This window comes from Scyliorhinus torazame, chromosome 16, assembly GCF_047496885.1.
Source record: "Scyliorhinus torazame isolate Kashiwa2021f chromosome 16, sScyTor2.1, whole genome shotgun sequence".
NCBI classification, from domain to species: domain Eukaryota; kingdom Metazoa; phylum Chordata; class Chondrichthyes; order Carcharhiniformes; family Scyliorhinidae; genus Scyliorhinus; species Scyliorhinus torazame.
In genome coordinates this window covers 14,474,091-14,497,886 of record NC_092722.1, presented here as the reverse complement: position 1 = coordinate 14,497,886, position 23,796 = coordinate 14,474,091, and the positions used below count along the sequence as shown (strand labels likewise).

The following is a 23,796-nucleotide window of genomic DNA, read 5'->3' as shown; positions in this document are numbered from 1 at the left end:
GTATGTTAGTATTGTGGCCAAGATGACTCTGCGATCATCCATAACAGAAGGTTGGTAATGGGATTGTTGCACAAGGATGATGTGGGAACTGGAATCAAATGAAGCATTTCCGGATAATCCAGCCCAAACGTGGATGTGCCACCTGCCTTTTCAATTCCTGCTGCTCCTCCTCTTACTTAAATGCGCAACAAATCCTTGGTTGCCAGGTGGCAGAGAGTGACCAGGGCCGCAGAAAGTGAGCAGGGTGGCAGAGAGTGACCAGGGCCGCAGAGTGACCAGGGTGGCAGAGAGTGACCAGGGCCGCAGAGAGTGACCAGGGCCACGGAGAGTGACCAGGGCCGCAGAGAGTGACCAGGGTGGCAGAGAGTGACCAGGGCCACGGAGAGTGACCAGGGTGGCAGAGAGTGACCAGGGCTGCGGAGAGTGACCAGGGCCACAGAGAGTGACCAGGGCTGTGGAGAGTGACCAGGCCGCACAGACTGACCAGGGCTGCGGAGAGTGACCAGGGCCACGGAGAGTGACCAGGGCCACGGAGAGTGACCAGGGCTGCGGAGAGTGACCACGGCCGCGGAGAGTGACCAGGGTGGCAGAGAGTGACCAGAGCCACGGAGAGTGACCAGGGCTGCGGAGAGTGACCAGGGCCGCGGAGAGTGACCAGGGTGGCAGAGAGTGACCAGGGCCGCGGAGAGTGACCAGGGCCGCGGAGAGTGACCAGGGCGGCAGAGAGTGACCAGAGCCACGGAGAGTGACCAGTGCCGTGCAGTGACCAGGGCAACGGAGAGTGACCAGGGCCGCGGAGAGTGACCAGGGCCGCGGAGAGTGACCAGGGCCGTGGAGAGTGACCAGGGCCGCGGAGAATGACCAGGGCCGCGGAGAGTGGCCAGGGCTGTGGAGAGTGACCAGGGCCGCGGAGAATGACCAGGGCAGCTGAGAGTGACCAGGGCCGCGGAGAGTGACCAGGATGTGGAGAGTGACCAGGGCTGCGGAGAGTTACCAGGGCTGCGTAGAGTTACCAGGGCTGCGTAGAGTGACCAGGGCGGCGGAGAGTGACCAGGGCGGCGGAGAGTGACCAGGGCTGCGGAGAGTGACCAGGGCCGCGGAGAGTGGCCAGGGCGGCAGAGAGTGACCAGAGCCACGGAGAGTGACCAGGGCCGTGCAGTGACCAGGGAAACGGAGAGTGACCAGGGCCGCGGAGAGTGACCAGGGCCGCGGAGAGTGACCAGGGCCGTGGAGAGTGACCAGGGCCGCGGAGAATGACCAGGGCCGCGGAGAGTGACCAGGGCTGTGGAGAGTGACCAGGGCCGCGGAGAATGACCAGGGCTGCAGAGAGTGACCAGGGAAACGGAGAGTGACCAGGGCCGCGGAGAGTGACCAGGGCCGTGGAGAGTGACCAGGGCCGTGGAGAGTGACCAGGGCCGCGGAGAATGACCAGGGCCGCGGAGAGTGACCAGGGCTGTGGAGAGTGACCAGGGCCGCGGAGAATGACCAGGGCTGCAGAGAGTGACCAGGGCCGCGGAGAGTGACCAGGATGTGGAGAGTGACCAGGGCTGCGGAGAGTTACCAGGATGTGGAGAGTGACCAGGATGTGGAGAGTGACCAGGATGCGGAGAGGGACCAGGATGCGGAGAGTGACCAGGATGTGGAGAGTGACCAGGATGCGGAGAGTGACCAGGATGCGGAGAGTGACCAGGATGTGGAGAGTGACCAGGATGCGGAGAGTGACCAGGATGCGGAGAGTGACCAGGATGTGGAGAGTGACCAGGATGCGGAGAGTGACCAGGACTGCGGAGAGTGACCAGGGCTGTGGAGAGTGACCAGGATGTGGAGAGTGACCAGTATGTGGAGAGTGACCAGGATGTGGAGTGACCAGGATGTGGAGAGTGACCAGGATGCAGAGAGTGACTAGGGCCACGTAGAGTGACCAGGGCTGCGGAGAGTGACCAGGGCCGTGGAGAGTGACCAGGGCCGTGGAGAGTGACCAGGGCCGTGGAGAGTGACCAGGGCCGCAGAGAATGACCAGGGCTGCAGAGAGTGACCAGGGCCGCGGAGAGTGACCAGGATGTGGAGAGTGACCAGGATGCAGAGAGTGACTAGGGCCACGTAGAGTGACCAGGGCTGCGGAGAGTGACCAGGGCCGTGGAGAGTGACCAGGGCCGCGTAGAGTGGCCAGGGCTGCGGAGAGTGACCAGGGCTGCAGAGAGTGACCAGGGCCGTGCAGTGACCAGGGCAGCAGAGAGTGACCAGGGCCGCGGAGAGTGACCAGGGCCGTGGAGAGTGACCAGTGCCGTGGAGAGTGACCAGGGCCGCAGAGAATGACCAGGGCTGCAGAGAGTGATCAGGGCCGCGTAGAGTGACCAGGATGTGGAGAGTGACCAGGACTGCGGAGAGTTACGAGGGCTGCGTAGAGTGACCAGGGCGGCGGAGTGTGACCAGGGCTGCGGAGAGTGATCAGGGCCACAGAGAGTGACCAGGGCCGCGGAGAGTGACCAGGGCTGCGGAGAGTGACTAGGGCTGTGGAGAGTGACCAGGATGTGGAGAGTGACCAGGATGTGGAGAGTGACCAGGGCTGCGGAGAGTGACCAGGATGTGAAGAGTGACCAGGGCCGCGGAGAGTGACCCGGATGTGGAGAGTGACCAGGGCTGCGGATAGTGACCAGGGCCGCGGCGAGTGACCAGAATGTGGAGAGTGACCAGGATGTGGAGAGTGACCAGGATGTGGAGAGTGACCAGGGCTGCGGAGAGTGACCAGGATGTGGAGAGTGACCAGGATGTGGAGAGTGACGACCAGGATATGGAGAGTGACCAGGATATGGAGAGTGACTAGGGCCGTGGAGGGTGACCAGGATGTGGAGAGTGACCAGGATGTGGAGAGTGACCAGGATGTGGAGAGTGACCAGGATGCGGAGAGTGACCAGGATGCGGAGAGTGACCAGGGCTGCAGAGAGTGACCAGGGCCGCGGCGAGTGACCAGAATGTGGAGAGTGACCAGGATGTGGAGAGTGACGACCAGGATATGGAGAGTGACCAGGGCTGCGGAGAGTGACCAGGATGTGGAGAGTGACCAGGATGTGGAGAGTGACCAGTATGTGGAGAGTGACCAGGATGCGGAGAGTGACCAGGATATGGAGAGTGACCAGGGCCGTGGAGAGTGACCAGGGCCGTGGAGAGTGACCAGGATGTGGAGAGTGACGACCAGGATATGGAGAGTGACCAGGGCCGTGGAGAGTGACCAGGGCCGTGGAGAGTGACCAGGATGTGGAGAGTGACCAGGATGTGGAGAGTGACCAGGATGCGGAGAGGGACCAGGATGTGGAGAGTGACCAGGATGTTTGGAGTGACCAGGATGCGGAGAGTGACCAGGATGCGGAGAGTGACCAGGGCCGTGGAGAGTGACCAGGATGTGGAGAGTGACGACCAAGATATGGAGAGTGACCAGGGCCGTGGAGAGTGACCAGGATGTGGAGAGTGACCAGGATGTGGAGAGTGACCAGGATGCGGAGAGGGACCAGGATGCAGAGAGTGACCAGGATGTTTGGAGTGACCAGGATGCGGAGAGTGACCAGGATGTGGAGAGTGACCAGGATGTGGAGAGTGACCAGGATGTGGAGAGTGACCAGGGGTGCGGAGAGTGACCAGGATATTTAGAGTGACCAGGGCTGCGGAGAGTGACCAGGATGTGGAGAGTGACCAGGATGTTTGGAGTGAACCGGATGTGGAGAGTGACCAGGATGTGGAGAGTGACCAGGATGTGGAGAATGACCAGGATGCGGAGAGTGACCAGGGCTGCGGAGTCAGTGACCAGGATGTGTAGAGTGACCAGGATGTGTAGAGTGACCAGGATATGGAGAGTGACCAGGGCTGCGGAGAGTGACCAGGATGTGGAGCATGCAGTGGACCACAATGAATCTAAACACCTGTTCCACAGAATACTAGAGGGCTCCTCTCTGGAGGTAGTGGCAGTGAACCACTGCTTCAGTACCCCAATGGTCTCCTTAATGATGTTTCTTATGGAAGGATAGCTCTCTTTACATGCATGCTGGTCAAATATGTTTGGAATGCAGAGTGCAATAATGATTCCGGTGTGGAGAGGTAGGCAACTACTCTTTGATTTGGTGTAGTGGTTAGCTTTCTGGTTTCAGTAATAAGATTCTGCGTCCACAGAGCCACTGTGCAATCGATGGCACCCTGCATTGTCAAGAGGTCCACTATCCCGACAAAATCACGTGCACACTCTTCCTGTTCAGGGAAAACACAATGACCCCCCCTCTCCTGGCTAAAAGAGCCTCTGTCACCTCTCTCAAGCAGCATTGGATGTTAAACTGCAAAAAGTTCAATATTTTGCCTGTTTCAGCCTGGGAGGATCCTGATGCATCGAAATTCAGGACCACATTCACCTATACTGCCACTGGTAGCCCTGCTCTTGCCCTGCTCTGTGGCCACAGGTCTGCTTTCAAGTGATGACAGTGTTTTGTGGGCACCTTCTCTGTGAAGCAAAGATGGTGCACACACAGTTCCTGGCTTAGGTCGGAGCAGGTGAAATACGCCCAGATGAAATGAAATGAAAATCGCTTATTGTCACAAGTAGGCTTCAAATGAAGTTACTGTGAAAAGCCCCTAGTCACCACATTTCAGCGCCTGTTCGGGGAGGCTGTTACGGGAATGACCCGTAATGACCCTGGATGGATAAGGTCTCCTGCTGAAAACTCTTCTACCCCATTTCCTCCTCCCTCTGCTCGCAGTTTGTCCTTGTATCTGTGCCTCAGTTCCATCGGCCAAAGGGGATTGCTCCCAATTACGCCTGCTTAAGTTTCAAGTGATGCGACCAGAGTCCTTGAAATCACAACCGCCTTCTCCATATACAGCTGCAGTCCCCGGCGACCTCACCAATTGTTGGCAACACCCATCACTTCCACAAACCCAGGGTTGGCATAAAGTAATCAGCAACTAACTAGCAAGTTGTTGATGATCGCTTTAGGTAGCCCTGTTGGGAGGGGTCCTTCCAGTTGCTGAATGCATGTCAGCTGTGAAAGGTTAAAAGAGATCTTGAGCTGGAATGGCTGACGTCATAATCTGCATCCTCTACATACTTGCAGTGAAAGCTCTTAATTCCCGTGTTAACTCAAGTCATCAAGATGGCGCTTGGTGGGGGCCATGTTGGAAGTGAGCACATGCATGTGCACAGCATTTTGGTACCAACAGAGCACCCACTGTGTCGAAACCACACGCACTTTGGAGCCCAATTCTGCGGCTTATATATCTGGTGTGTTTAACAGGGATGGGCTTCCACTGAAAAAATCAAATCACATTTACATTTGCCTTCAACATTGAGAAATATCCCAAGGCACCTCACAAGAGACTTGAGGGAAACAAACAATGACTCCATAGAAAAGATTAGGAGAGGTGACTTAAAGTTGGTCAAAGAGGTGGGGTTTAAGGAGTCTCTTAAAGGAAGCGAAGGGACAGAAATTTATGGAAGCAATCAAAATGATACTAAAGTGACAGAAGGCATAGTCGCTAATGGTAAAGGAAGGGCAGCACGGTAGCATTGTGGTTAGTACAATTGCTTCACTGCTCCAGGGTCCCAGGTTCGATTCTGGCTTGGGTCACTGTCTGTGCGGAGTCTGCACATCCTCCCCGTGTGTGCGTGGGTTTCCTCCAGGTGCTCCGGTTTCCTCCCACAGTCCAAAGATGTGCAGGTTAGGTGGATTGGCCATGATAAATTGCCCTTAGTGTCCAAAATTGCCCTTAGTGTTGGGTGGGGTTAGTGGGTTATGGGGATAGGGTGGAGGTGTTGACCTTGGGTAGGGTGCTCTTTCCAAGAGCCGGTGCAGACTCGATGGACCGAATGGCCTCCTTCGGCACTGTAAATTCTATGAAAGGGGGAGAAGGACTGAGCAAGAAACTGATGCCAGAGGGGCAGAGGATTGAGATATGTCGGAGGTTTCAATTTGTGCAATATATTGTGGTAAAACAGGTGCAAAATATGTTGGGCACAAGCAAGTTCTAAATTGGTCCCTTACTCATGCTGCTAAATACATTTCAGCTTGTGTATTACATTCCTACAACACAAATAGATACACTGCAAGGAGTTCAAAGGCTAAGGCAAGCAATAATGCCAAAAAAACACACCGAAATTCATGCTGAGTAAATCTAACAGTAATCACACCTGAATGGCTTGGATCAGGTGCTGACGTCTTGGTCACCTGATTCTCCACAACCTCTGTTCCTTGATCCAGTGGCTGTTTCCTCTTTTTCTTCTTCCCCTCTGGTTTTACTGCCATTTTCACCTTCTTGCCCTCTGCCCCTCCGTCTGTGTCTACATTCGCAGAATCTGCCAAACACTGGTTCATCGGGGCTCCAGTGATGTAATTTGTCTGACTGATGCTTACTCCAGTGTTATCAGCCGCCAGGTGAATTATTTCTTTGGGTGACGCCTCTTGGATATCCTCACTGAGGTTCACATGTGCATTTGGTCTGGAAACAGAGGCGTGTGTTTTGGATGTCTCCATATCTCTTGTTGCTTTCAGCTCATTTTCTCTCTGTTTTGTGGTCTTTGACTTCATTGCTAAGGGTTCAATCTGGGAACTTGTAGAAATTGCCATGCTGGAATCACATGGCACTATCATGGGTTCTCTAAATGTCTGAGGTTTCCTCGTTGTTTCTTTCAGTGCTTGTGTTTGTTGAAAGTTTAGGTTTTCAATATTAAGCCGTTCATCTGCAGCTACACCCTCGTCCCCCAACGAGAAGATAGATCTTTTTCCAGGAAGACGTGTAGGTCCGTTCCACTTATGCTCACTGCAATGGCTGGTAAGCAAAAAAAAAACAATTTTAAACACTTGATATACTTGGTCCAACAATGAATATCAATTCAAGCACTGGTATTCATTCCTGGTTTTGAAGCTGAGACACTTTTCTTAATGTATTCTCGCTCATCGTGTCTCGGAGTTCCCTCCACCATCCCTGACAGAGTGACCTGTTCCTAAAGCTGCTCTCAAGTGCTAGCTGCTGTGACTTGGTAAGATAGTGATTCAGGTTGATTCTCAATTGTGTCCCTTGAGGGAAGACTCCATGACATCTGCCCACAATAGCATAGAGGTCTGTAATTAATTCTGTAGAGAATCACAGCTTACCACTCTCTAAAATACTGCATTCTTACCCTAGCATCCTTCATTGACTTTACAATCTATCCATATTTTTTTTAAAGTCTTTGCTATATTTTTAAAAATAAATTTAGAGTACTCAGTTCATTTTTTCCAATTAAGGGTCAATTTAGCGTGGCCAATCCACCTACCCTGCACATTTTTGGGTTGTGGGGGCGAAGCCCACGCAAACACGGGGAGAATGTGCAAACTCCACATGGACAGTGACCCAGAGCCGGGATCGAACCTGGGACCTCGGCGCCGTGAGACAGCAGTGCTAACCACTGTGCCACCATGCTGCCCTGTCTTTGCTATATTTTAATGATTGCCTGTTACACACTCACAGTTTAAATTTGCGGCCTTTTAATCATCGGTTTAAGTAATTCCTTCAAGCAAAAGCTGGAACTCTTTCTGTCTGAAGCCAAAATTATCTTGTACAAGAGTTAGATACCGTACAACATTAATTAGGGTCAGTTGGTCTCCCGGACTATTTCTGATTGCTTCAAATGTTGGAATGCTTACGGAGATGAGACAAGGCTTTTCCTTCTAATTGGCCTTCATTTTTAATCAAGGTTTCTTGCCTCTTCCACATGACGTCTGGATGGACTGGGAGTGTAATTTTAATTCATTCGAAACCCATCCATTTGCAGAGTTAATATTGGGCCCGTTGTGATACGCAAAGTAGTGCAATTGTGTGAGATGGGCTGCACAGACCATAGTGTCTTCTCTAGTCTATCTTTGCTTGTCTTGATACTACGGTAGCAGTTAGCAGGTGAACTCTCCCCCTGTCATTGGCAAGTCACAACAACTTACATAGATCGTTTGAAATTGCTTTTAAATCATGCAGCATTTAACATTTTCACTCGTGTTGCAGTTCTGGACATTTGTGCCTCCTGTAGCTGGCTGCAAGCCAGCTCGTATTTTCCAGGACTTGCGAAGATTAGCAGTTTAAAACACCCAATAGGAATGGGACCTGGAGGGTTAAGGTCATATCTTCCTGACAATGTTTCAAAGAGCTGGCACAGGTATACGAGCTGAATGACCTCCTTGCCTGCTATATGATGCTGTGTAGAAACAGCTTCCTCTCAACTCATTAGAAATGTGCAATGTTTCAGGTGGGAAGGGAACTACCGACATTTTCAACACGAAAGGACATCATAACGTTCAAAGGAAAAGTAAATATGAAAGCCCACAATCTGGAGGAGGAAATAAAATAGCACTGGCATTCAATGGAAGCGCTTGTATTACATTTTCATTCAAACTTCACATTCAAAGAAAGCTTTTCACAAATTCTGCTGGTTTACAATTCAATTTGACAGCTAATCCGGTTAGTGAACCGATACTCTTTGTATCTTCCTGGAATGTAAAATTAGATCAGTTTACAAAACTTTTTTTTGAAATGTAGTGCAACGTGAATTTCTAAACCAAAGAGGCAAGGCGATTCCAAGGAAATATTTAGTCACCAGTCACAATTTTTGGTTTGGTAATAGTTCCTGAAAATGTATTATTTATTTTTCGAATCTCTCGAATGAACCAGAGCCAAGTAAAGAGATGAGTCTGATCATTTTTTCAGTTTTACTCCTTTCATTATAAAGTGGTGATTTATCCAGAGTTTCCCTCCAGTATAGAATCATAGAATTTACAGTGCAGAAGGAGGCCATTCGGCCCATCGAGTCTGCACTGGCTCCCGGAAAGAGCACCCCACCCAAGGTCAACACCTCCACCCTATCCCCATAACCCAGTAACCCCACCCAACACTAAGGGCAATTTTGGACACTAAGGGCAATTGTGAACACTAAGGGCAATTTATCATGGCCAATCCACCTAACCTGCACATCTTTGGACTGTGGGAGGAAACCGGAGTACCCGGAGGAAACCCACGCACACACGGGGAGGATATGCAGACTCCGCACAGACAGTGACCCAAGCCTGAATCGAACCTGGGAGTCTGGAGCTGTGAAGGAATTGTGCTATCCACAATGCTTGTACCTGATCAAACATGTGTGGTTGTCAGCAGGCTTGTATTACAGAGATTGGGGGGGGGGGTTAATCTTAAGCAGCATTAATACATCCCCTCATACTTGTCCATAAATAGAAAGGTTTTTGGTTTTGTTTCCCTCTCTATATGTTGTGACGTATTTCCCAAACACTCGGTTTCTGTGTCATCCAACTTTCTATTAATAACCCCACAGCAGACACGAGACAGGGTGAGCTCAAAGGGTTACTTTACTTGTACACACTCAAAACGCAGGAGGAGTCCACAACACCACCTCTAAACACCAACTGTAAGGAGAGGGATATAGAGAAAATAAGGTTTTCCAGTGCATCGGAAATAAATAGTGGTTCCCGTGAGTTTCAGAGTCCAAAATTGAAGTCCAATGAGGTATTCCATCACAGAGATGGTAGGCTGAAAACCAATTCTGGAAAATTCGGGTAATCCAGCCAATGTGATTTGTACCGCATCCACAAACATTCGTTCCCTCTGCCACCGACACACAGTGGCAGTCGTGTGCACCATCTACAAGATGCACTGCAGGAACTCACCAAGATTCTTCAGACAGCACCTCTTAAACCCACGACCACTAGTATCTAGAAGGACAAGAGCAGCAGACACCTGGAAACACCACCACCTGGAAGTTCCCTCCAAGCCACTCGCCATCCGGACTTGGAAATATATCGCCGTTCCTTCACTGTTGCTGGGTAAAAATTCTGGAACTCCCTCTGTGAAAGCACTGTGGGTGCACCTACACCACATGGACTGCAGCAGTTCAAGAAGGGAGCTCAACGCCATCTTCTCACGGGCAATTAGGGATGGGCAATTAAAGCCGGCCTAGCCCGCGACCCCCTCATTCCATGAATTATTTCTTTAAAAATCATTTTTTCGGTGGTATTGATACTGAGATAGGCATGCTGAGATGAGTCAGTCTTGTAGGTGATGATACAAAAGCAATGTGGATGGGGGGGGCGGGGGGGGGGGGGGGTGCAGGTATTCCATCTGGGGAGAGATCCTTATCTGTGAGGTTGCTATTAGATGAGAAACAGCAAGCTGAATTTTTCAGTTCAGCAAGGCAATATTACATGTTCTTTTTCTTTTTGTAAACATTTTATTGAGGTATTTTTGGTTTTACAACAACAAAATAAAGAATGTGCATGAAACTATAAGCATAGTGCAAAAGCCGTCTGTCTCCCTTCCTGACAGGTCCCACCTTTATTAACCCCCTACTCTAAGCTAAACTAACCCCCCCCCCCCCCCCTTCTGCTGACGATTAATTTTCCGCAAAGAAGTCGACGAACGGTTGCTACCTCCGGGAGATCCCTAACATTGACCCTCTCATGGCGAACTTAATTTTCTCTAAACAGAGAAAGCTAGCCATGTCAGATAGCCAGGTCTCTGACTTCGGGGGCTTTGAGTCCCTCCAAGCTAATAGTATCCGTCTCCGGGCTATCAGAGAAGCAAAGGCCAGAACGTCTGCCTCTTTCTCCTCCTGGATTCCCGGGTCTTTCGACACCCCGAAAATCACCATCTCTGACACCTGCAAACCCCTGCCAAAATCCCCTGAGCTTTGGACATGTCCAGAACATGTTTGATGGCCCTCCTGCACACTTTGCGCACCTGTCTTCCACCCCAAGAATCTGCTTATCCGGACCACTGTCATGTGAGCCCGATGAATGACCTTGAATTGGATCAGGCTGATTCTGGCACATGTTGTGGACGCGTTGACTCTACTCAACGTGACCGCCCATAGACCATCCTCTATCTCTTCTCCCAGCTCCTCCTCCCACTTGCACTTCAGCTCCTCGGTCTGCATCTCCTCTGACCCCATAAGTTTCTTGTAAATGTCTGAGATGCTCCCTTCTCCTACCCACCCTCTGGAAACTACCCTGTCCTGAATCCCCCTAGCGGTAGGAGTGGGGAGGTTGATATCTGTTTACGTAGGAAGTCTCGCACCTGCAGATACCTGAATTTGTTTCCCCTCGCCAACCCAAACTTCTCCTCCAGCGCCCTCATACTCGGAAAGCTCCCCTCTATAAACATCTCCCCCATCCTCTCAATCCCTGCTCTCCGACATATCCGGAACCCCCCATCCATACTTCCTGGGGCAAACTGGTGATTATTACAGATTGGAGACCAAACCGATGCTCCCTCTGCTCCCACATGCCTCCTCCATTGCCCCCAGACTCTCAGGGCCGCCACCACCACGGGGCTGGTGGAGTACCGTGCCGGTGGGAACGGCAGAGGCACAGTTACCAACACCCCCAAACCGGTGCCCTTCCATGAAGCCGCCTCCATACGCTCCCATGCCGACCCTCCCCCACCACCCACTTCCTGATCATGTCTATATTTGCCGCCCAGTAATAGTTACTAAAATTTGGCAGCGCCAGCCCGCCCTCTCCCCGACTCCGCTCAAGCATTACCTTCCTTACTCGCAGGGACTTGCCCGTCCAAACAAAGCCAGTGATCACTTTGTTGACCTGTTTAAAAAAGGACCGCGGAATAAAGATGGGGATACATTGAAACACGAACAGGAATCTCGGGAGGGCCGTCATCTTCACCGTCTGCACCCTCCCAGCTAATGACAACGGGAGAGCGTCCCACCTCCGAAAATCGTCCTTCATTTGGTCGACTAGCCGGGCCAGATTTAATTTATGCAGCCGGTCCCATTCCCGTGCCACTTGGATGCCTAGATACCTAAGGCTTCCCCCTACTAATCTAAACAGCAGCTCCCCCAATCGCCTCTCCTGTCCCCTCGCCTGGACCGCAAACATCTCACTTTTCCCCATATTTAGCTTATACCCCGAAAACCGGCCAAATTCCCCTAGAATCCTCATGGTTTCTTCCATCCCCTCTATTGGGTCCGATACATACAGAAGCAGGTCGTCTGCATAAAGCAAGACTCTGTGCTCCACCCCCCCCTCCCACTGCTCCCGTCCCCGGACCAGCCCCTTGAGGCTCTCAGAGCAATTGCCAGCGGCTCTATAGCGAGCGCGAACTACAGTGGGGAAAGGGGGCATCCCTGTCTCGTCCCCCGGTGCAGTCTAAAATAGTCCGATGTTGTCCTATTCGTCCGTACGCTTGACACAGGAGCCTGACACAGCAACCTGACACAGTCAATAAAGCCCCGCCCAAATCCGAACCGTCCCAGTACCTCCCACAGATATTCCCATTCTACTCAATCAAAGGCCTTCTCTGCGCCCATTGCGATCACTACCTCCACCTCCCTACCTTCCGGGGGCATCGTGACCACATTTAATAGCCTTCTTATATTGGCCACCAACTGCCTACCCTTAACAAACCCCGTCTGGTCCTCCCCAATAATGTCCGGAACACAATCCTCAATCCTGGAGGACAAAATTCTGGCCAGCAGTTTGGCGCCCACATTCAACAGGGATAACGGCCTGTAGGACCCACACAGGGTTCTTGTCCCGCTTCAGAATCAGCGAAATCGTGGCCTGTGACATTGTCGGGGGCAGCACCCCTCTCTCCCTTGCCTCATTGAACATCCTCATCAACAATGGTCCCAATATCCCAGAGAACATTTTATAGAACTCCACTGGGACCCTGTCCGGCCCCGGGGATTTACCCGACTGCATGGCCTTCAGACCCTCCACTATCTCTTCCAACCCGATCGGGGCCCCCAGCCCTTCTACCAGCTCCCCGTCCACCTTTGGGAAATTCAGCCCGCAAAAGAAGTGTCTCATCCCCTCCGGCCCCGTAGGGGGTTCCACCATATACAGCCTACTGTAGAAATCCCTAAACGCCTTATTCACCCCTGCTGAATCTCCAACCTGATTCCCATCTCCATCCTTTACTTGCCTGGAACTCGCTACCGGAGGAGGTAGTGGAAACAGGGACGATAGGGACATTTAAGGGGCATCTTGACAAATATACGAATAGGATGGGAATAGAAGGATACGGACCCAGGAAGTGTAGAAGATTGTAGTTTAGTCGGGCAGCATGGTCGGCACGGGCTTGGAGGGCCGAAGGGCCTGTTCCTGTGCTGTACATTTCTTTGTTCTTTGTTCTTTGTTTCCCTATTTCCCTGGCTGCCTCCCTCTTTCTAAGCTGCATTGCAAGCATTCTGCTGGCCTTCTCTCCATGCTCATAGATCACCCCCTTCACTTTTCTCAGCTGCTCCACTGTCCTCCCTGTGGTTAACAAGCCGAACTCCGCCTGTAGCCTCCGCCATTCCCTTAAAAGCCCTGCCTCTGGGGTCTCCGCATACCTCCTATCGATCTGTAGTATCTCCTTTACCAGTCGGTCCGTCTCTGCCCTGTCCACCTTCTCCCTGTGGGCCCGTATCGAGATCAGCTCCCCTCTGACCACCGCCTTCAGTGCTTCCCAGTCCACCGCTGCTGAAATTTCCCCCATGTCGTTGACCTGCAGGTAGCTCTGAATACATTTCCTCAGCCGCTCGCACACCCCTTCGTCAGCCAAAAGTCCCACATCTAACCTCCATTGCGGGCGCTGTTACTGTCTTTACCAACCTGCAGGTCAACCCAGTGTGGTGCATGGTCTGAGACTGTGATCGCCGAGTAGCCCATGTCCACCACCCCTGCCAGTAAGGCCCTGCTCAAAATGAAGAAATCAATCCGGGAGTACACTTCATGCACGTGTGAGTAGAAGGAGAACTCCTTCACCCTCAGCTTCCCAAATCTCCATGGACACCCCCCCCCCCACCCCACCCCCATCTGCTCCATGAACCCTTTTAGTTCCTTTGCCATTGCTGCCACCCTGCCTGTTTTCGAGCTTGACCGGTCCAATCCAGGGTCAATAACTGTGTTGAAGTTTCCTCCCATGACCAACCTGTGTGAGTTCAGGTCCGGTATCTTCCCCAGTATCCTCTTTATAAACTCCACATCGTCCCAATTTGGCGCATACACATTTACTAATACCACCTGCACGCCCTCCAGTTTGCCACTGATCATAATGTACCGACCTCCTACATCTGAAACTATTCTCCCAGCCTCAAATACCACCCGCTTATTGATCAGGATCGCGACCCCTCTAGTCTTTGAATCTAGTCCCGAGTGAAAGACCTGACTGACCCAGCCTTTCCTCAATCTAATCTGGTCAGCTACTCTAAGGTGCGTCTCCTGCAACATTACCACGTCCGCCTTCAGTCCCCAAAGATGCGCAAACACACGTGCCCTCTTGACCGGCCCGTTTAACCCTCAAACATTCCAGGTGATCAGCCTAGTTGGGGGGCTCATTGCCTCCCCCCCACCACTTTCGCCGATCAGCCATTCCCTTTTTTGGGCCCGCCTCCAGTCCATGCTCCGCGCCTCCACCGGCCCGCCCCCAGGCAGCCTCCGCCCCCAACCTCCTCTCAGTCCCTCGGCACATGTCCCTCCCTCATCAGCAGATCATTTTCCTCCCCTCCCCCCCTAGTAACAACACACTATAACTCAACCCCTTTAATAAACCTAACATATGGACACCCCCCACTACGCTTCCGTGAGCTAGCCCGCCCAGCTAGCTTGGTGGCGCCCACCCCTGGCGCCGAAAAGTCTCCCACCTATTGTCCCCTCCCCCTCCACTCACACATACATATTCCAATGACAAACAATCCCAACACAATTGCCCGACAGAAAAAACAGGAAGAAAAAAAAACGCTAACAAAGATCAAGTAAGAGATCCAAAATTTAAACAAGCACACCTCCATCCCCCATCAGTGCAAATGTAAACCTTAACTTACTCATCTCTGCCACTGGCCCCAAATCAATACAGAAGGCATTACAGACAGCATCCACAAACCGCAAAACGAGAAACTGTTTTTTAAAAAACATGAAAACTGCAGCAAAGTTCAAAAGTTCTCAGTCCACAACCAGTCCTTTCCTTTTCGCTAAGTCCAGCGCGATCTCAGGCAACTCGAAATAAAAGTGCTGTTCCTCGTGCGTGACCCAGAGACGGGTCGTATACAACAGTCCGAACTTCACCTTTTGCTTAAAAAGGGTCGACCTGATCTGGTTAAAGCCCGCTCTTCTCCCGGCCACCTCCACACTCAGGTCTTGGTAGATCCGCAGGATACTGTTGTCCCATTTGCAGCTCCATGTTTGCTTGGCCCACTGTAGAATGAGCTCCTTATCCAAGTACCTGTGGAATCTCACCACCATTGCCCTCAGGGGGTCTCCCGTTCGCGGCTTCCTCGCGAGTGCTCTGTGAGTTCTGTCCACCTCCAAGGGTCGGGAGAATGCTCCATCCCTCAGCAGCTTCTCAAACATGTCCGCAATGTATGCCCCAGCGTCCGCTCCTTCGGACCCCTCCAGGAGCCCAATATTTCTCAAGTTCTGCCGGCGGGACCTATTCTCTAGGTCCTCCACCTTCTCCAGGAGCTTTTTCTGCTGGTCTCTCAGCATCCCCACCTCCAGCTCCACCGCAGTCTGATGTTCCTCCTGGTCAGCCAGCGCCTTCTCTACTTTCTGGATCACTCGATCTTGGGCATCCAATCTAAGCTCCATCCGCTCATTTGACTCTTTTATCGGGTCCAAGCAGTCAAGTTTCTGCTTAGCGAAGCCTTCCTGAATAACTTGCATCAGCTGCTCCATTGACCGCTGGGTCGATAAACCAGAGGTCCGGTCCTCCGCCATGCTGTCTCCCGCTGCAGCTTCAGCCCAAGCCTTCTCTGTCTTTCTGTTTCTGCCTTTGCGAGCACTTCTAGTCCTCCTCTCCATGCACTGATGTGGGAATTCAGTACATAATTGTCTCTGTCATCAATTTTTCAATTCAAGTCCGGTAGAAAACGGGGGAAAGGTCCAAACGTCCGACCCGAGCGGGAGCCACCAAATGTGCGACTTACTCCTTCATAGCGCGACCGGAAGTAATATTACGTGTTCCACATGCCAGAGGCACATGTCACATGACCCCCACCTCCCCAACATCTTTGACAAAGGATGTGTATCCATCATTTGGATTCCAAAGACTGTTAAAGTGTCAGCCATTAGAAATTTAGAGGAAGGTTGTGGGGCCTTTGTCTTAGTAGATGATCCATCTCATTTTGGCCAGTCTGAGTTATTAAATGCAGATGGCCTTTGTATAGCTCTCTTTGAATATGAGCTTGTGCAGTTCGCCGGCAATTGGTAGTGGCTCCTCAGAGATAATGAGATGCACGTCCCCCCAGAATTGCCAGGTAGACTATTTTGTTCGGTGGTCACAGACAGACATAGGTTTAGTCATTTTAAAGGTGTTTGCCCAATGAACAAATCTATATATATTATGAAAATATACAGTTTTCTGAGGGCCACGAAGAATCCAGCACGAGTTTTAAGGATACAAAGTAATAACATTTATTTACAATAACATATATATAACAGCAGCAGCAACTTCCCTTGCTGCACACTCCTTCCTGCTGTTTCCAAACTGGCCAGCTTTATTTATACTTGGAGTTTATTAATGGTTTCTCCGCCCCCCCTCATTGGGGAAGCTCATACTCCTACAGGATTGTGGGATTGTCATTAGTCCCCAGCCAATGGTAGGTAGGCAGGTTATAACATCCCTCCCCCCCAAAGTCCAAGGAATCCACCGAAGACCCTGGCGAAGGAGGGCGTCGGACTCGTTTTGCCGCAGGCCGGACACCATTTGCACGCGGCGCTGGATCAGGCGGCGTGTAACGAGACGGAGACCTGCGCTTCCGTGATGAACAGCGCAACGGTTGTACATCCTCGGCCCGTGGACCCGAGGATTCCCCCTCTGATGCATCCTGTGTCTCCATCTCGGAGTCAGAGTCTGCTGCCTCCGTCATGTCAGCGTCTCTATCTCCATTCGGTTCCGTAATGACCTGCGCAGGCTTTGAGTGAGGCACCAGTGGAAGATTGTGAGGACTACCTTCCCTTGTCTCTGGTCTCTGTGGCTGTAGAAATGAGCTCCGGGGGCGGGGAATCTTTTGAGGGGATAGTCTTCTGGACCGAACGTGGTCTACATGTTTGCGCTGGAGACGACCCTGGGCTTGCACCTGGTAAGATATAGGGCCCGTTTGGCGAAAGATTACACCAGGAACCCACTGGGCACCACCAGCAAAATTCCAAACGAACACTGGGTCACCGGGCGCAAACTGCCGAATCGGCCGATGCCGAGAAAATCCCTGTCCCTGCCGTTCTTGTGTGCGGCGTACCTTTGCGTCAATGTCCGGGAAAACCATACTAAGGCGGGTGCGAAGTCTCCGGCCCATTAGGAGTTCTGCAGGAGATACCCCAGTCACCGCATGGGGGGTGGTCCTATACGTAAACAAAAAGCGAGCCAGTCTCGTGTCCATTGATCCGGAAGACTGCTTCTTTAGGCCTCTTTTGAATGTCTGCACTGCCAACCCATTTGAAGCCGGGTGGTAAGGGGCAGTGCGGATATGGCATATGCCGTTCATCTTTGTGAACCTCGCAAACTCCTCACTCGTGCATGGAGAGCCGTTATCCGTGACCAGCACCTCGGGGAGGCCATGCGTACTAAACGACAAACGCATCTTTTCAATTGTTGCGCAGGACGTTGTCCCCTGCATCTTATGCACCTCCAGCCATTTAGACTGGGCGTCAATTAATAGAAGGAACATGGATCCTTGAAAAGGGCCTGCGGAATCTGCATGCAAGCGTGCCCAAGGCCGCCCTGGCCATTCCCAGTGATGTAGGGGCGCGGCCGGCGGAAGCTTCTGATGCTCCTGGCAAATGGAGCAGTTTTGGGCCACCTTCTCAATGTCGGTGTCGAGGCCTGGCCACCAGACATAACTCCGGGCCAACATTTTCATTTTGGTCACACCTGGATGCCCATTGTGCAAGTCTGTTAGTATCAGCTCCTGGCCTTTTTCCGGGACAATCACACACGTCCCCCACAAGAGGATGCCGTCTTCCACGCTGAATTCTGACAGCTTGGAGGAAAATGCCCGCAACTCGCCTGGGAGCTGTCTATGCTGCCCACCATACAGGACTATGTGCCGAACCTTTGACAGGACTGGCTCCGTCTGGGTCCACTCACGGATCTGTGATGCCGTGACTGGCAAGGTGTCCATAAAATTTAGGGTTGCAACCACCTCACCGGTCGTGGGGGTCGACATGGGGCCGGTCGATAAAGGCAATCGGCTCAGTGCGTCGGCATTTGCTATCTGCGTACCTGGTTTGTGCTCCAGAGAATACTCGTATGCAGCAAGCAACAAACCCCAGCGCTGGATCCGTGCAGAAGCAATGGGCAGTATTGGCTTATCCTCTCTGAAAAGTCCCAGCAGAGGCTTATGATCAGTCACGATAGTGAAATGGCGGCCATACACGTACTGGTGGAAGCGTTTCACCGCAAAAACTACTGCCAGGCCCTCCTTCTCGATCTGCGCATACTTTTTCTCCGCTGCAGTCAATGTGCGGGAGGCAAAAGCTATCGGTCGCTCAGCCCCGTTCTCCATCTTGTGGGACAGGGCAGCCCCAATACCATACGGGGATGCATCACATGTGACGAGCAAAGGCTTTCCAGGATCATAGTGGGTTAGTAACTCAGACGATGACAATTGTTGCTTTACCCGCCGGAAAGCGGTTTCTTGCGGCTGACCCCAAACCCAGGTGTGATTTTTCTTTAGCAGAAGGTGCAAAGGGGCCAGCGTAGTTGCCAGATTGGGGAGGAACTTCCCGTAATAGTTTACGAGACCGAGAAAAGAACGAAGATGCGAAGTGTCAGTCGGGGCGGGGCCCTGTTGAACTGCGCGCACCTCCTCTGCGACGGGGTGCAAACCTTCGCGGTCCACCCGATAACCTAGGTAGACTACTTCCTTTGCCTGAAATACGCACTTTGTGCGACGTAAACGGACTCCAGCCTCCGAAAGGTGTCTAAGGACAGCCTCCAGATTTTCCAAATGATCCTGCTCCGACGTCCCTGTAATCAAAACGTCATCTAAGTAGACAGCAACACGTGGTAAACCTCTCAAAACGCCCTCCATAACATGTTGAAAAATTGCGCAGGCAGAGGATACTCCAAAGGGCAACCATGTATATTCATACAGGCCCCGGTGGGTATTAATCGTTACATCTGGTCGAGAGGCAGGGTCCAGCTCCAACTGCAGGTAGGCGTGACTCATATCTAATTTTGTGAACGAGAGTCCACCTGCAAGCTTCGCGTAGAGATCCTCTCTGCGAGGCATTGGATATCGGTCGAGTCGGGAAGCCGTATTCACTGTAAGTTTATAGTCGCCACACAAGCGAACTGTGGCATCTGGCTTCATTACAGGTACAATTGGTGCTGCCCAGTCAGCAAAATGGACAGGCCTGATAATACCCAAACTCTCCAAACGAGTGAGCTCCCCTTCTACCTTCTCGAGCAAGGCGTAAGGCACCGGGCGCGCCCGGAAATAGCGCGGCGTGGCTCCTGGTTCGACTTGGATACGGGCTACGGCCCCTTTTATTTTCCCCAAACCAGGCTGGAATACATCTGGGTATCGTCCTAGCACCTCAGTCAACCCTTCAGAAACTGTTTGGAGGATGTGCTGCCATTGCAACCGCAAATGGCGCAACCAGTCCCGACCCAACAGGCTGGGTCCATGGCCGCGCACCACGATAAGTGGGAAATGCCCCTCCTGGTGTCCAAAAACAACAGGGGTCATTGTAGTTCCTGCAATGTCCAGTGGTTCCCCCGTGTAGGTGGCCAACCTGTCCTGTGAGTCGGTTAATGTAAGGGTCTGTATGCCCTGCTTGATGCGGTCGAATGTCCTCTGGGCGATCACGGAGACCGCTGCACCAGTGTCCAACTCCATCTCAAGCGGGTGGCCATTGACCCGTACTGCCACCTTAATGGGGGCCACACGGGGAGCTGCCACACAATGCAGCTGCAGGCAGTCATCCTCCGTCTCCACGTCCTCGGGAGTAGTCGCCGCAGGTTCATCCACATGGAAGGTACGGCCCCTGGGCTGGTCCCAGTTACGGCCCCTGGGCTGGTCCCAGTTTCGGTCGGAACGACGGTGCCTCTGGCGCCCCCAGGACCGCCGTCTGCGATGGGGTCGGCGCCTACAAGTCTGACACGGACATGGCTCCTCATCCATTGGTTCTGGAGAAGGCTCCCTTCGGGGAGGAATGTCCGACGGTCACTGGCGTCGATCCATACGTTGCCTCGCCCAAGGTACCGCAGGAGTGCAGGGGGACGTTTTCGGACGGAAGGGGTTGCTCCCCAAGGCATGCACTTCCATTCCCTGCAGCTCCTGCACTCTTCGTTCTGCGCTCTCTCGGGCCAATACTATTTGAATGGCCTGTTAAAAAGTCAATGTTGGCTCAGCTAACAACTTTCTCTGGGTGGCTGCATTGTTAATACCGCAAACCAAACGGTTGTGTAATATTTTTGACAATGTCTCACCATAGTCACAGTACTCCGCAATCCTGCGTAGCCTGGATAGAAAATCGGCAAGGGATTCTCCAGGGGTCCTCTCAGCGGTATTAAACCGGTAACGCTGGACTATCGTGGACGGGGTTGGGTTAAAATGTTGCCCCACTATATTCACAAGTTCATCAAATGTTTTGGTGTCTGGCGCAGCTGGGTACGTAAGGCTCCTAATCACCCCAAACGTATGCGGGCCACAGGCGGTGAGCACTATGACCACCTGGCGCTCATTTTCGGTGATATTGTTTGCCCGGAAATAGTAACGCATCCGTTGTGTGTACTGGTTCCAGCTTTCCAGCGCAGCATCAAAAACGTCCAAACGTCCGTACAGAGGCTTGGTATAATAGAAAACAACTTCTAGAAAACAACTTCCAACCTGTATCCAACAAAAATCCAGGGAGGTGGTTTCAGCAGTGTAGACAGCTATTCACTTTAACCTTCATCGCCAGTTTTGTGAGGGCCACGAAGAATCCAGCACGAGTTTTAAGGATACAAAGTAATAACATTTATTTACAATAACATATATATATATAACAGCAGCAGCAACTTCCCTTGCTGCACACTCCTTCCTGCTGTTTCCAAACTGGCCAGCTTTATTTATACTTGGAGTTTACTAATGGTTTCTCCGCCCCCCCCCCTCATTGGGGAAGCTCATACTCCCACAGGATTGTGGGATTGTCATTAGTCCCCAGCCAATGGTAAGTAGGCAGGTTATAACATACGGTATTATGTCTGAGTCCCTCATACTTGATTTGACCAGCTGAACATTGGCAACTTTGGAATTGGAACCCAAGTGAGTCTAATCCTTACCCTCATAGCTCTACACATGCACTTTTCAGCAAGGGACCACTGGATTCAGATAAAGCATGGGAACTTACTTGATTTATCGTCACTTTCTAACCCAGGATTAGTGAAGCCGATTGTAATTTTCACCCTCTACTGTGATCACAAGTGCAGCTGCACAAATCTGTTGAAAATATATAAGAATGTTTCCTGATTCAGCCTGTTAACGAGATAGCCAGAGGTGACCCTGTATCTAGTGCTTAATAGTATGCCTAACCTAGGATCAGGCCCCCTTGTGACCACAATATTATAAATAAAGTTTCACTTGACCAATGGAATCAAAGTTACTGAAAATTTACCAATCTTTACTAAAATGGCAGAAGATTTGGCACAGGTTAATTGTTTAACTCTGTTGAGTGGTGATGAAAATAATATAACGTGTGAATGGAAGCTAACTATGTTACAAAAGCGATAGACAGGAGGCTGGTAAGTAAAGCCCATTGTCATTGACTGGTCACGAATAACGACAAATAAAATGTAAACAAAAATATTTCTGCAAACTATAGTCACCTAATATCCAACTGAATTAAGATAGGGTCCTGGGAACGGCGAAAGCAAACTAAGGTTGCAATTAGATTCAGCTAAAAGGATCTTAAGGCAGATAAGTAAGACATGGTTATAACCCGCACAAAGACCACAAGGAAACCATTTCTGATCTCCCTGTGGGACCCGCAGAGTACGAGCTTCCCAGATAGGGGGCGGAGGCCGCCCACCTGGAGCTCATTAAAGACTATCATAAAAGCCTGTCCAAAGCAAGGGCTGGTGCGGTTAGTTCTCCCAGCAAAGACTTAAGTGGGAGCGAGTTACTACCTGAAGCAAAATATTGTATATAGTTAATTCAACCTTTGTTCTAATACCACTAGCTTCCTCACGTTACTGAAGTCCCACATCTTTACTAGCTTATTGAACACTAGTTTATTTATCCTCAAAGGAGGCTAATTGTAGTTCCAATCTTTAAAAAGGGGATAAGACAGGCCCATATAACTGAAGGTCTATTAATTTTATATTTGTATAATAAGGAAGGTGCTTGGGGGGACCGCTTGGACAGGGGATGACATGTTAGGAATGCCAGACATGACCACAACCTACTTAAGCTTCTGAACAGTTTTCAACACGATACCATGTAAAGAGCTGCTACACAAGATTACATTTTCCGACGTTACCGCAATATAGTGAGTTAGATGGATAACTGGCTGGAAGGTTGAAGGCAGCAGTTAAGAGATGGGTTGGGATCTGTTTGGAGATTGGTCACCACTGGTGAAGTGGTGTCAGAACTGCAAACAATGCCCAAATACTACAGTGGGATCCAGAGACGTTGCGGACTGGACTCTTGTTGGCAAATTATGTTTAATCTTGAAAAGTAAAAAATTGTACAGACTAAATGAATACTAAATGTTGATATATCCTTCAGGGATACGTACCAACACGAGTGGAGAAAGAAGGAGATTGGGGCTCTCTAACGAATAGATCTAGGAATATTTACAAACAATGCAATATATACATTCCACACTCAACCAAACCATGAGATCTGTTGGTAGAAGCAAAATGAGTAATACGGTGCTGAGGCAAATTGCCCATAAGGTAAAAAGGTACTATATAGTCCTGATATGGATATGTGGTCAAGCCTCAGTTAGGAAACTGTGCCCAGTTTTGGCCTTCTTGTGATTGCTGATCCTGAGGCTTTGGAAAGGATGCAGAGGAAGGAAACTGGATTAATTCCCAGTTAGAGTACTTTGGCGGTCCTGTTACCAATAAAAAGGCAAACTCCTCCAGCCCTGTTTTCCGGCGCGGCCACCCCCCGCCGGCAGTGGGATTCTCCGTCCCGCAGTCGGCCAATGGGGTTTCCCATTGTGGACCACGCCATCCGTGGTGGGTACGCTGCTGGTGGGGCGGAGCATCCCGCCGACGGAGAATCCTACAGAGAATCTTCACCCATCTCTCTGCCAATGCTGCCCCACTGCCAGATGCTCAGCATTACACAAGACTCTCCAAGGGTGGGTACAAAATGAACTTTCAAAATAGCTGGGAGAATAAAGTTAGCTTTATCTGCACTTTCATCTTAAATATCTTCACTTTTGCTTTATGTCTGCTCTTTAATGACTAAAGATGCATATTTATGTAATATCTTATCACATTTCTCAGAAACACCTAAACTGCAACTTGCAGTGCGCAGTAAATCCCCAATGTATGTAATACTCAGTTTACCAGAAATATTTTAACAGACAGACTTGTAATGACAGCAAGGTGAATATTGGGTGTCACTCATGGGACAGTGATGTAAATTTATTTTAGAACTGGATTGTGGTTGTTCGTCTCTTTCCATAGTAGGTCAATTTATATCGGTTATTGATCATCTTCAAACTCCGTTGTCACTGCAGTACTTGTGCCAATCTACTTCTTCCGAGATTTAATCGGAAATACAACGTCATCTTTAAGGAAAATCCTTCTTCATGGCCCTGACCCATTTCGTAAAAACGGGATGCA

General features: G+C 51.0%; 1 protein-coding gene across 1 annotated transcript in view; it reads right to left on the bottom strand.

Moving 5' to 3' along the window:
- LOC140392592 (protein polyglycylase TTLL10-like) overlaps nt 1–23,796 on the bottom strand; it is a 185,823-nt gene that overhangs the window by 135,518 nt on the left and 26,509 nt on the right. The window contains exon 4 of the mRNA XM_072477989.1: nt 6,167–6,804. Within this exon, the coding sequence (XP_072334090.1) occupies nt 6,167–6,804 (638 nt within the window). The remainder of the gene's footprint in view (nt 1–6,166; nt 6,805–23,796) is intronic.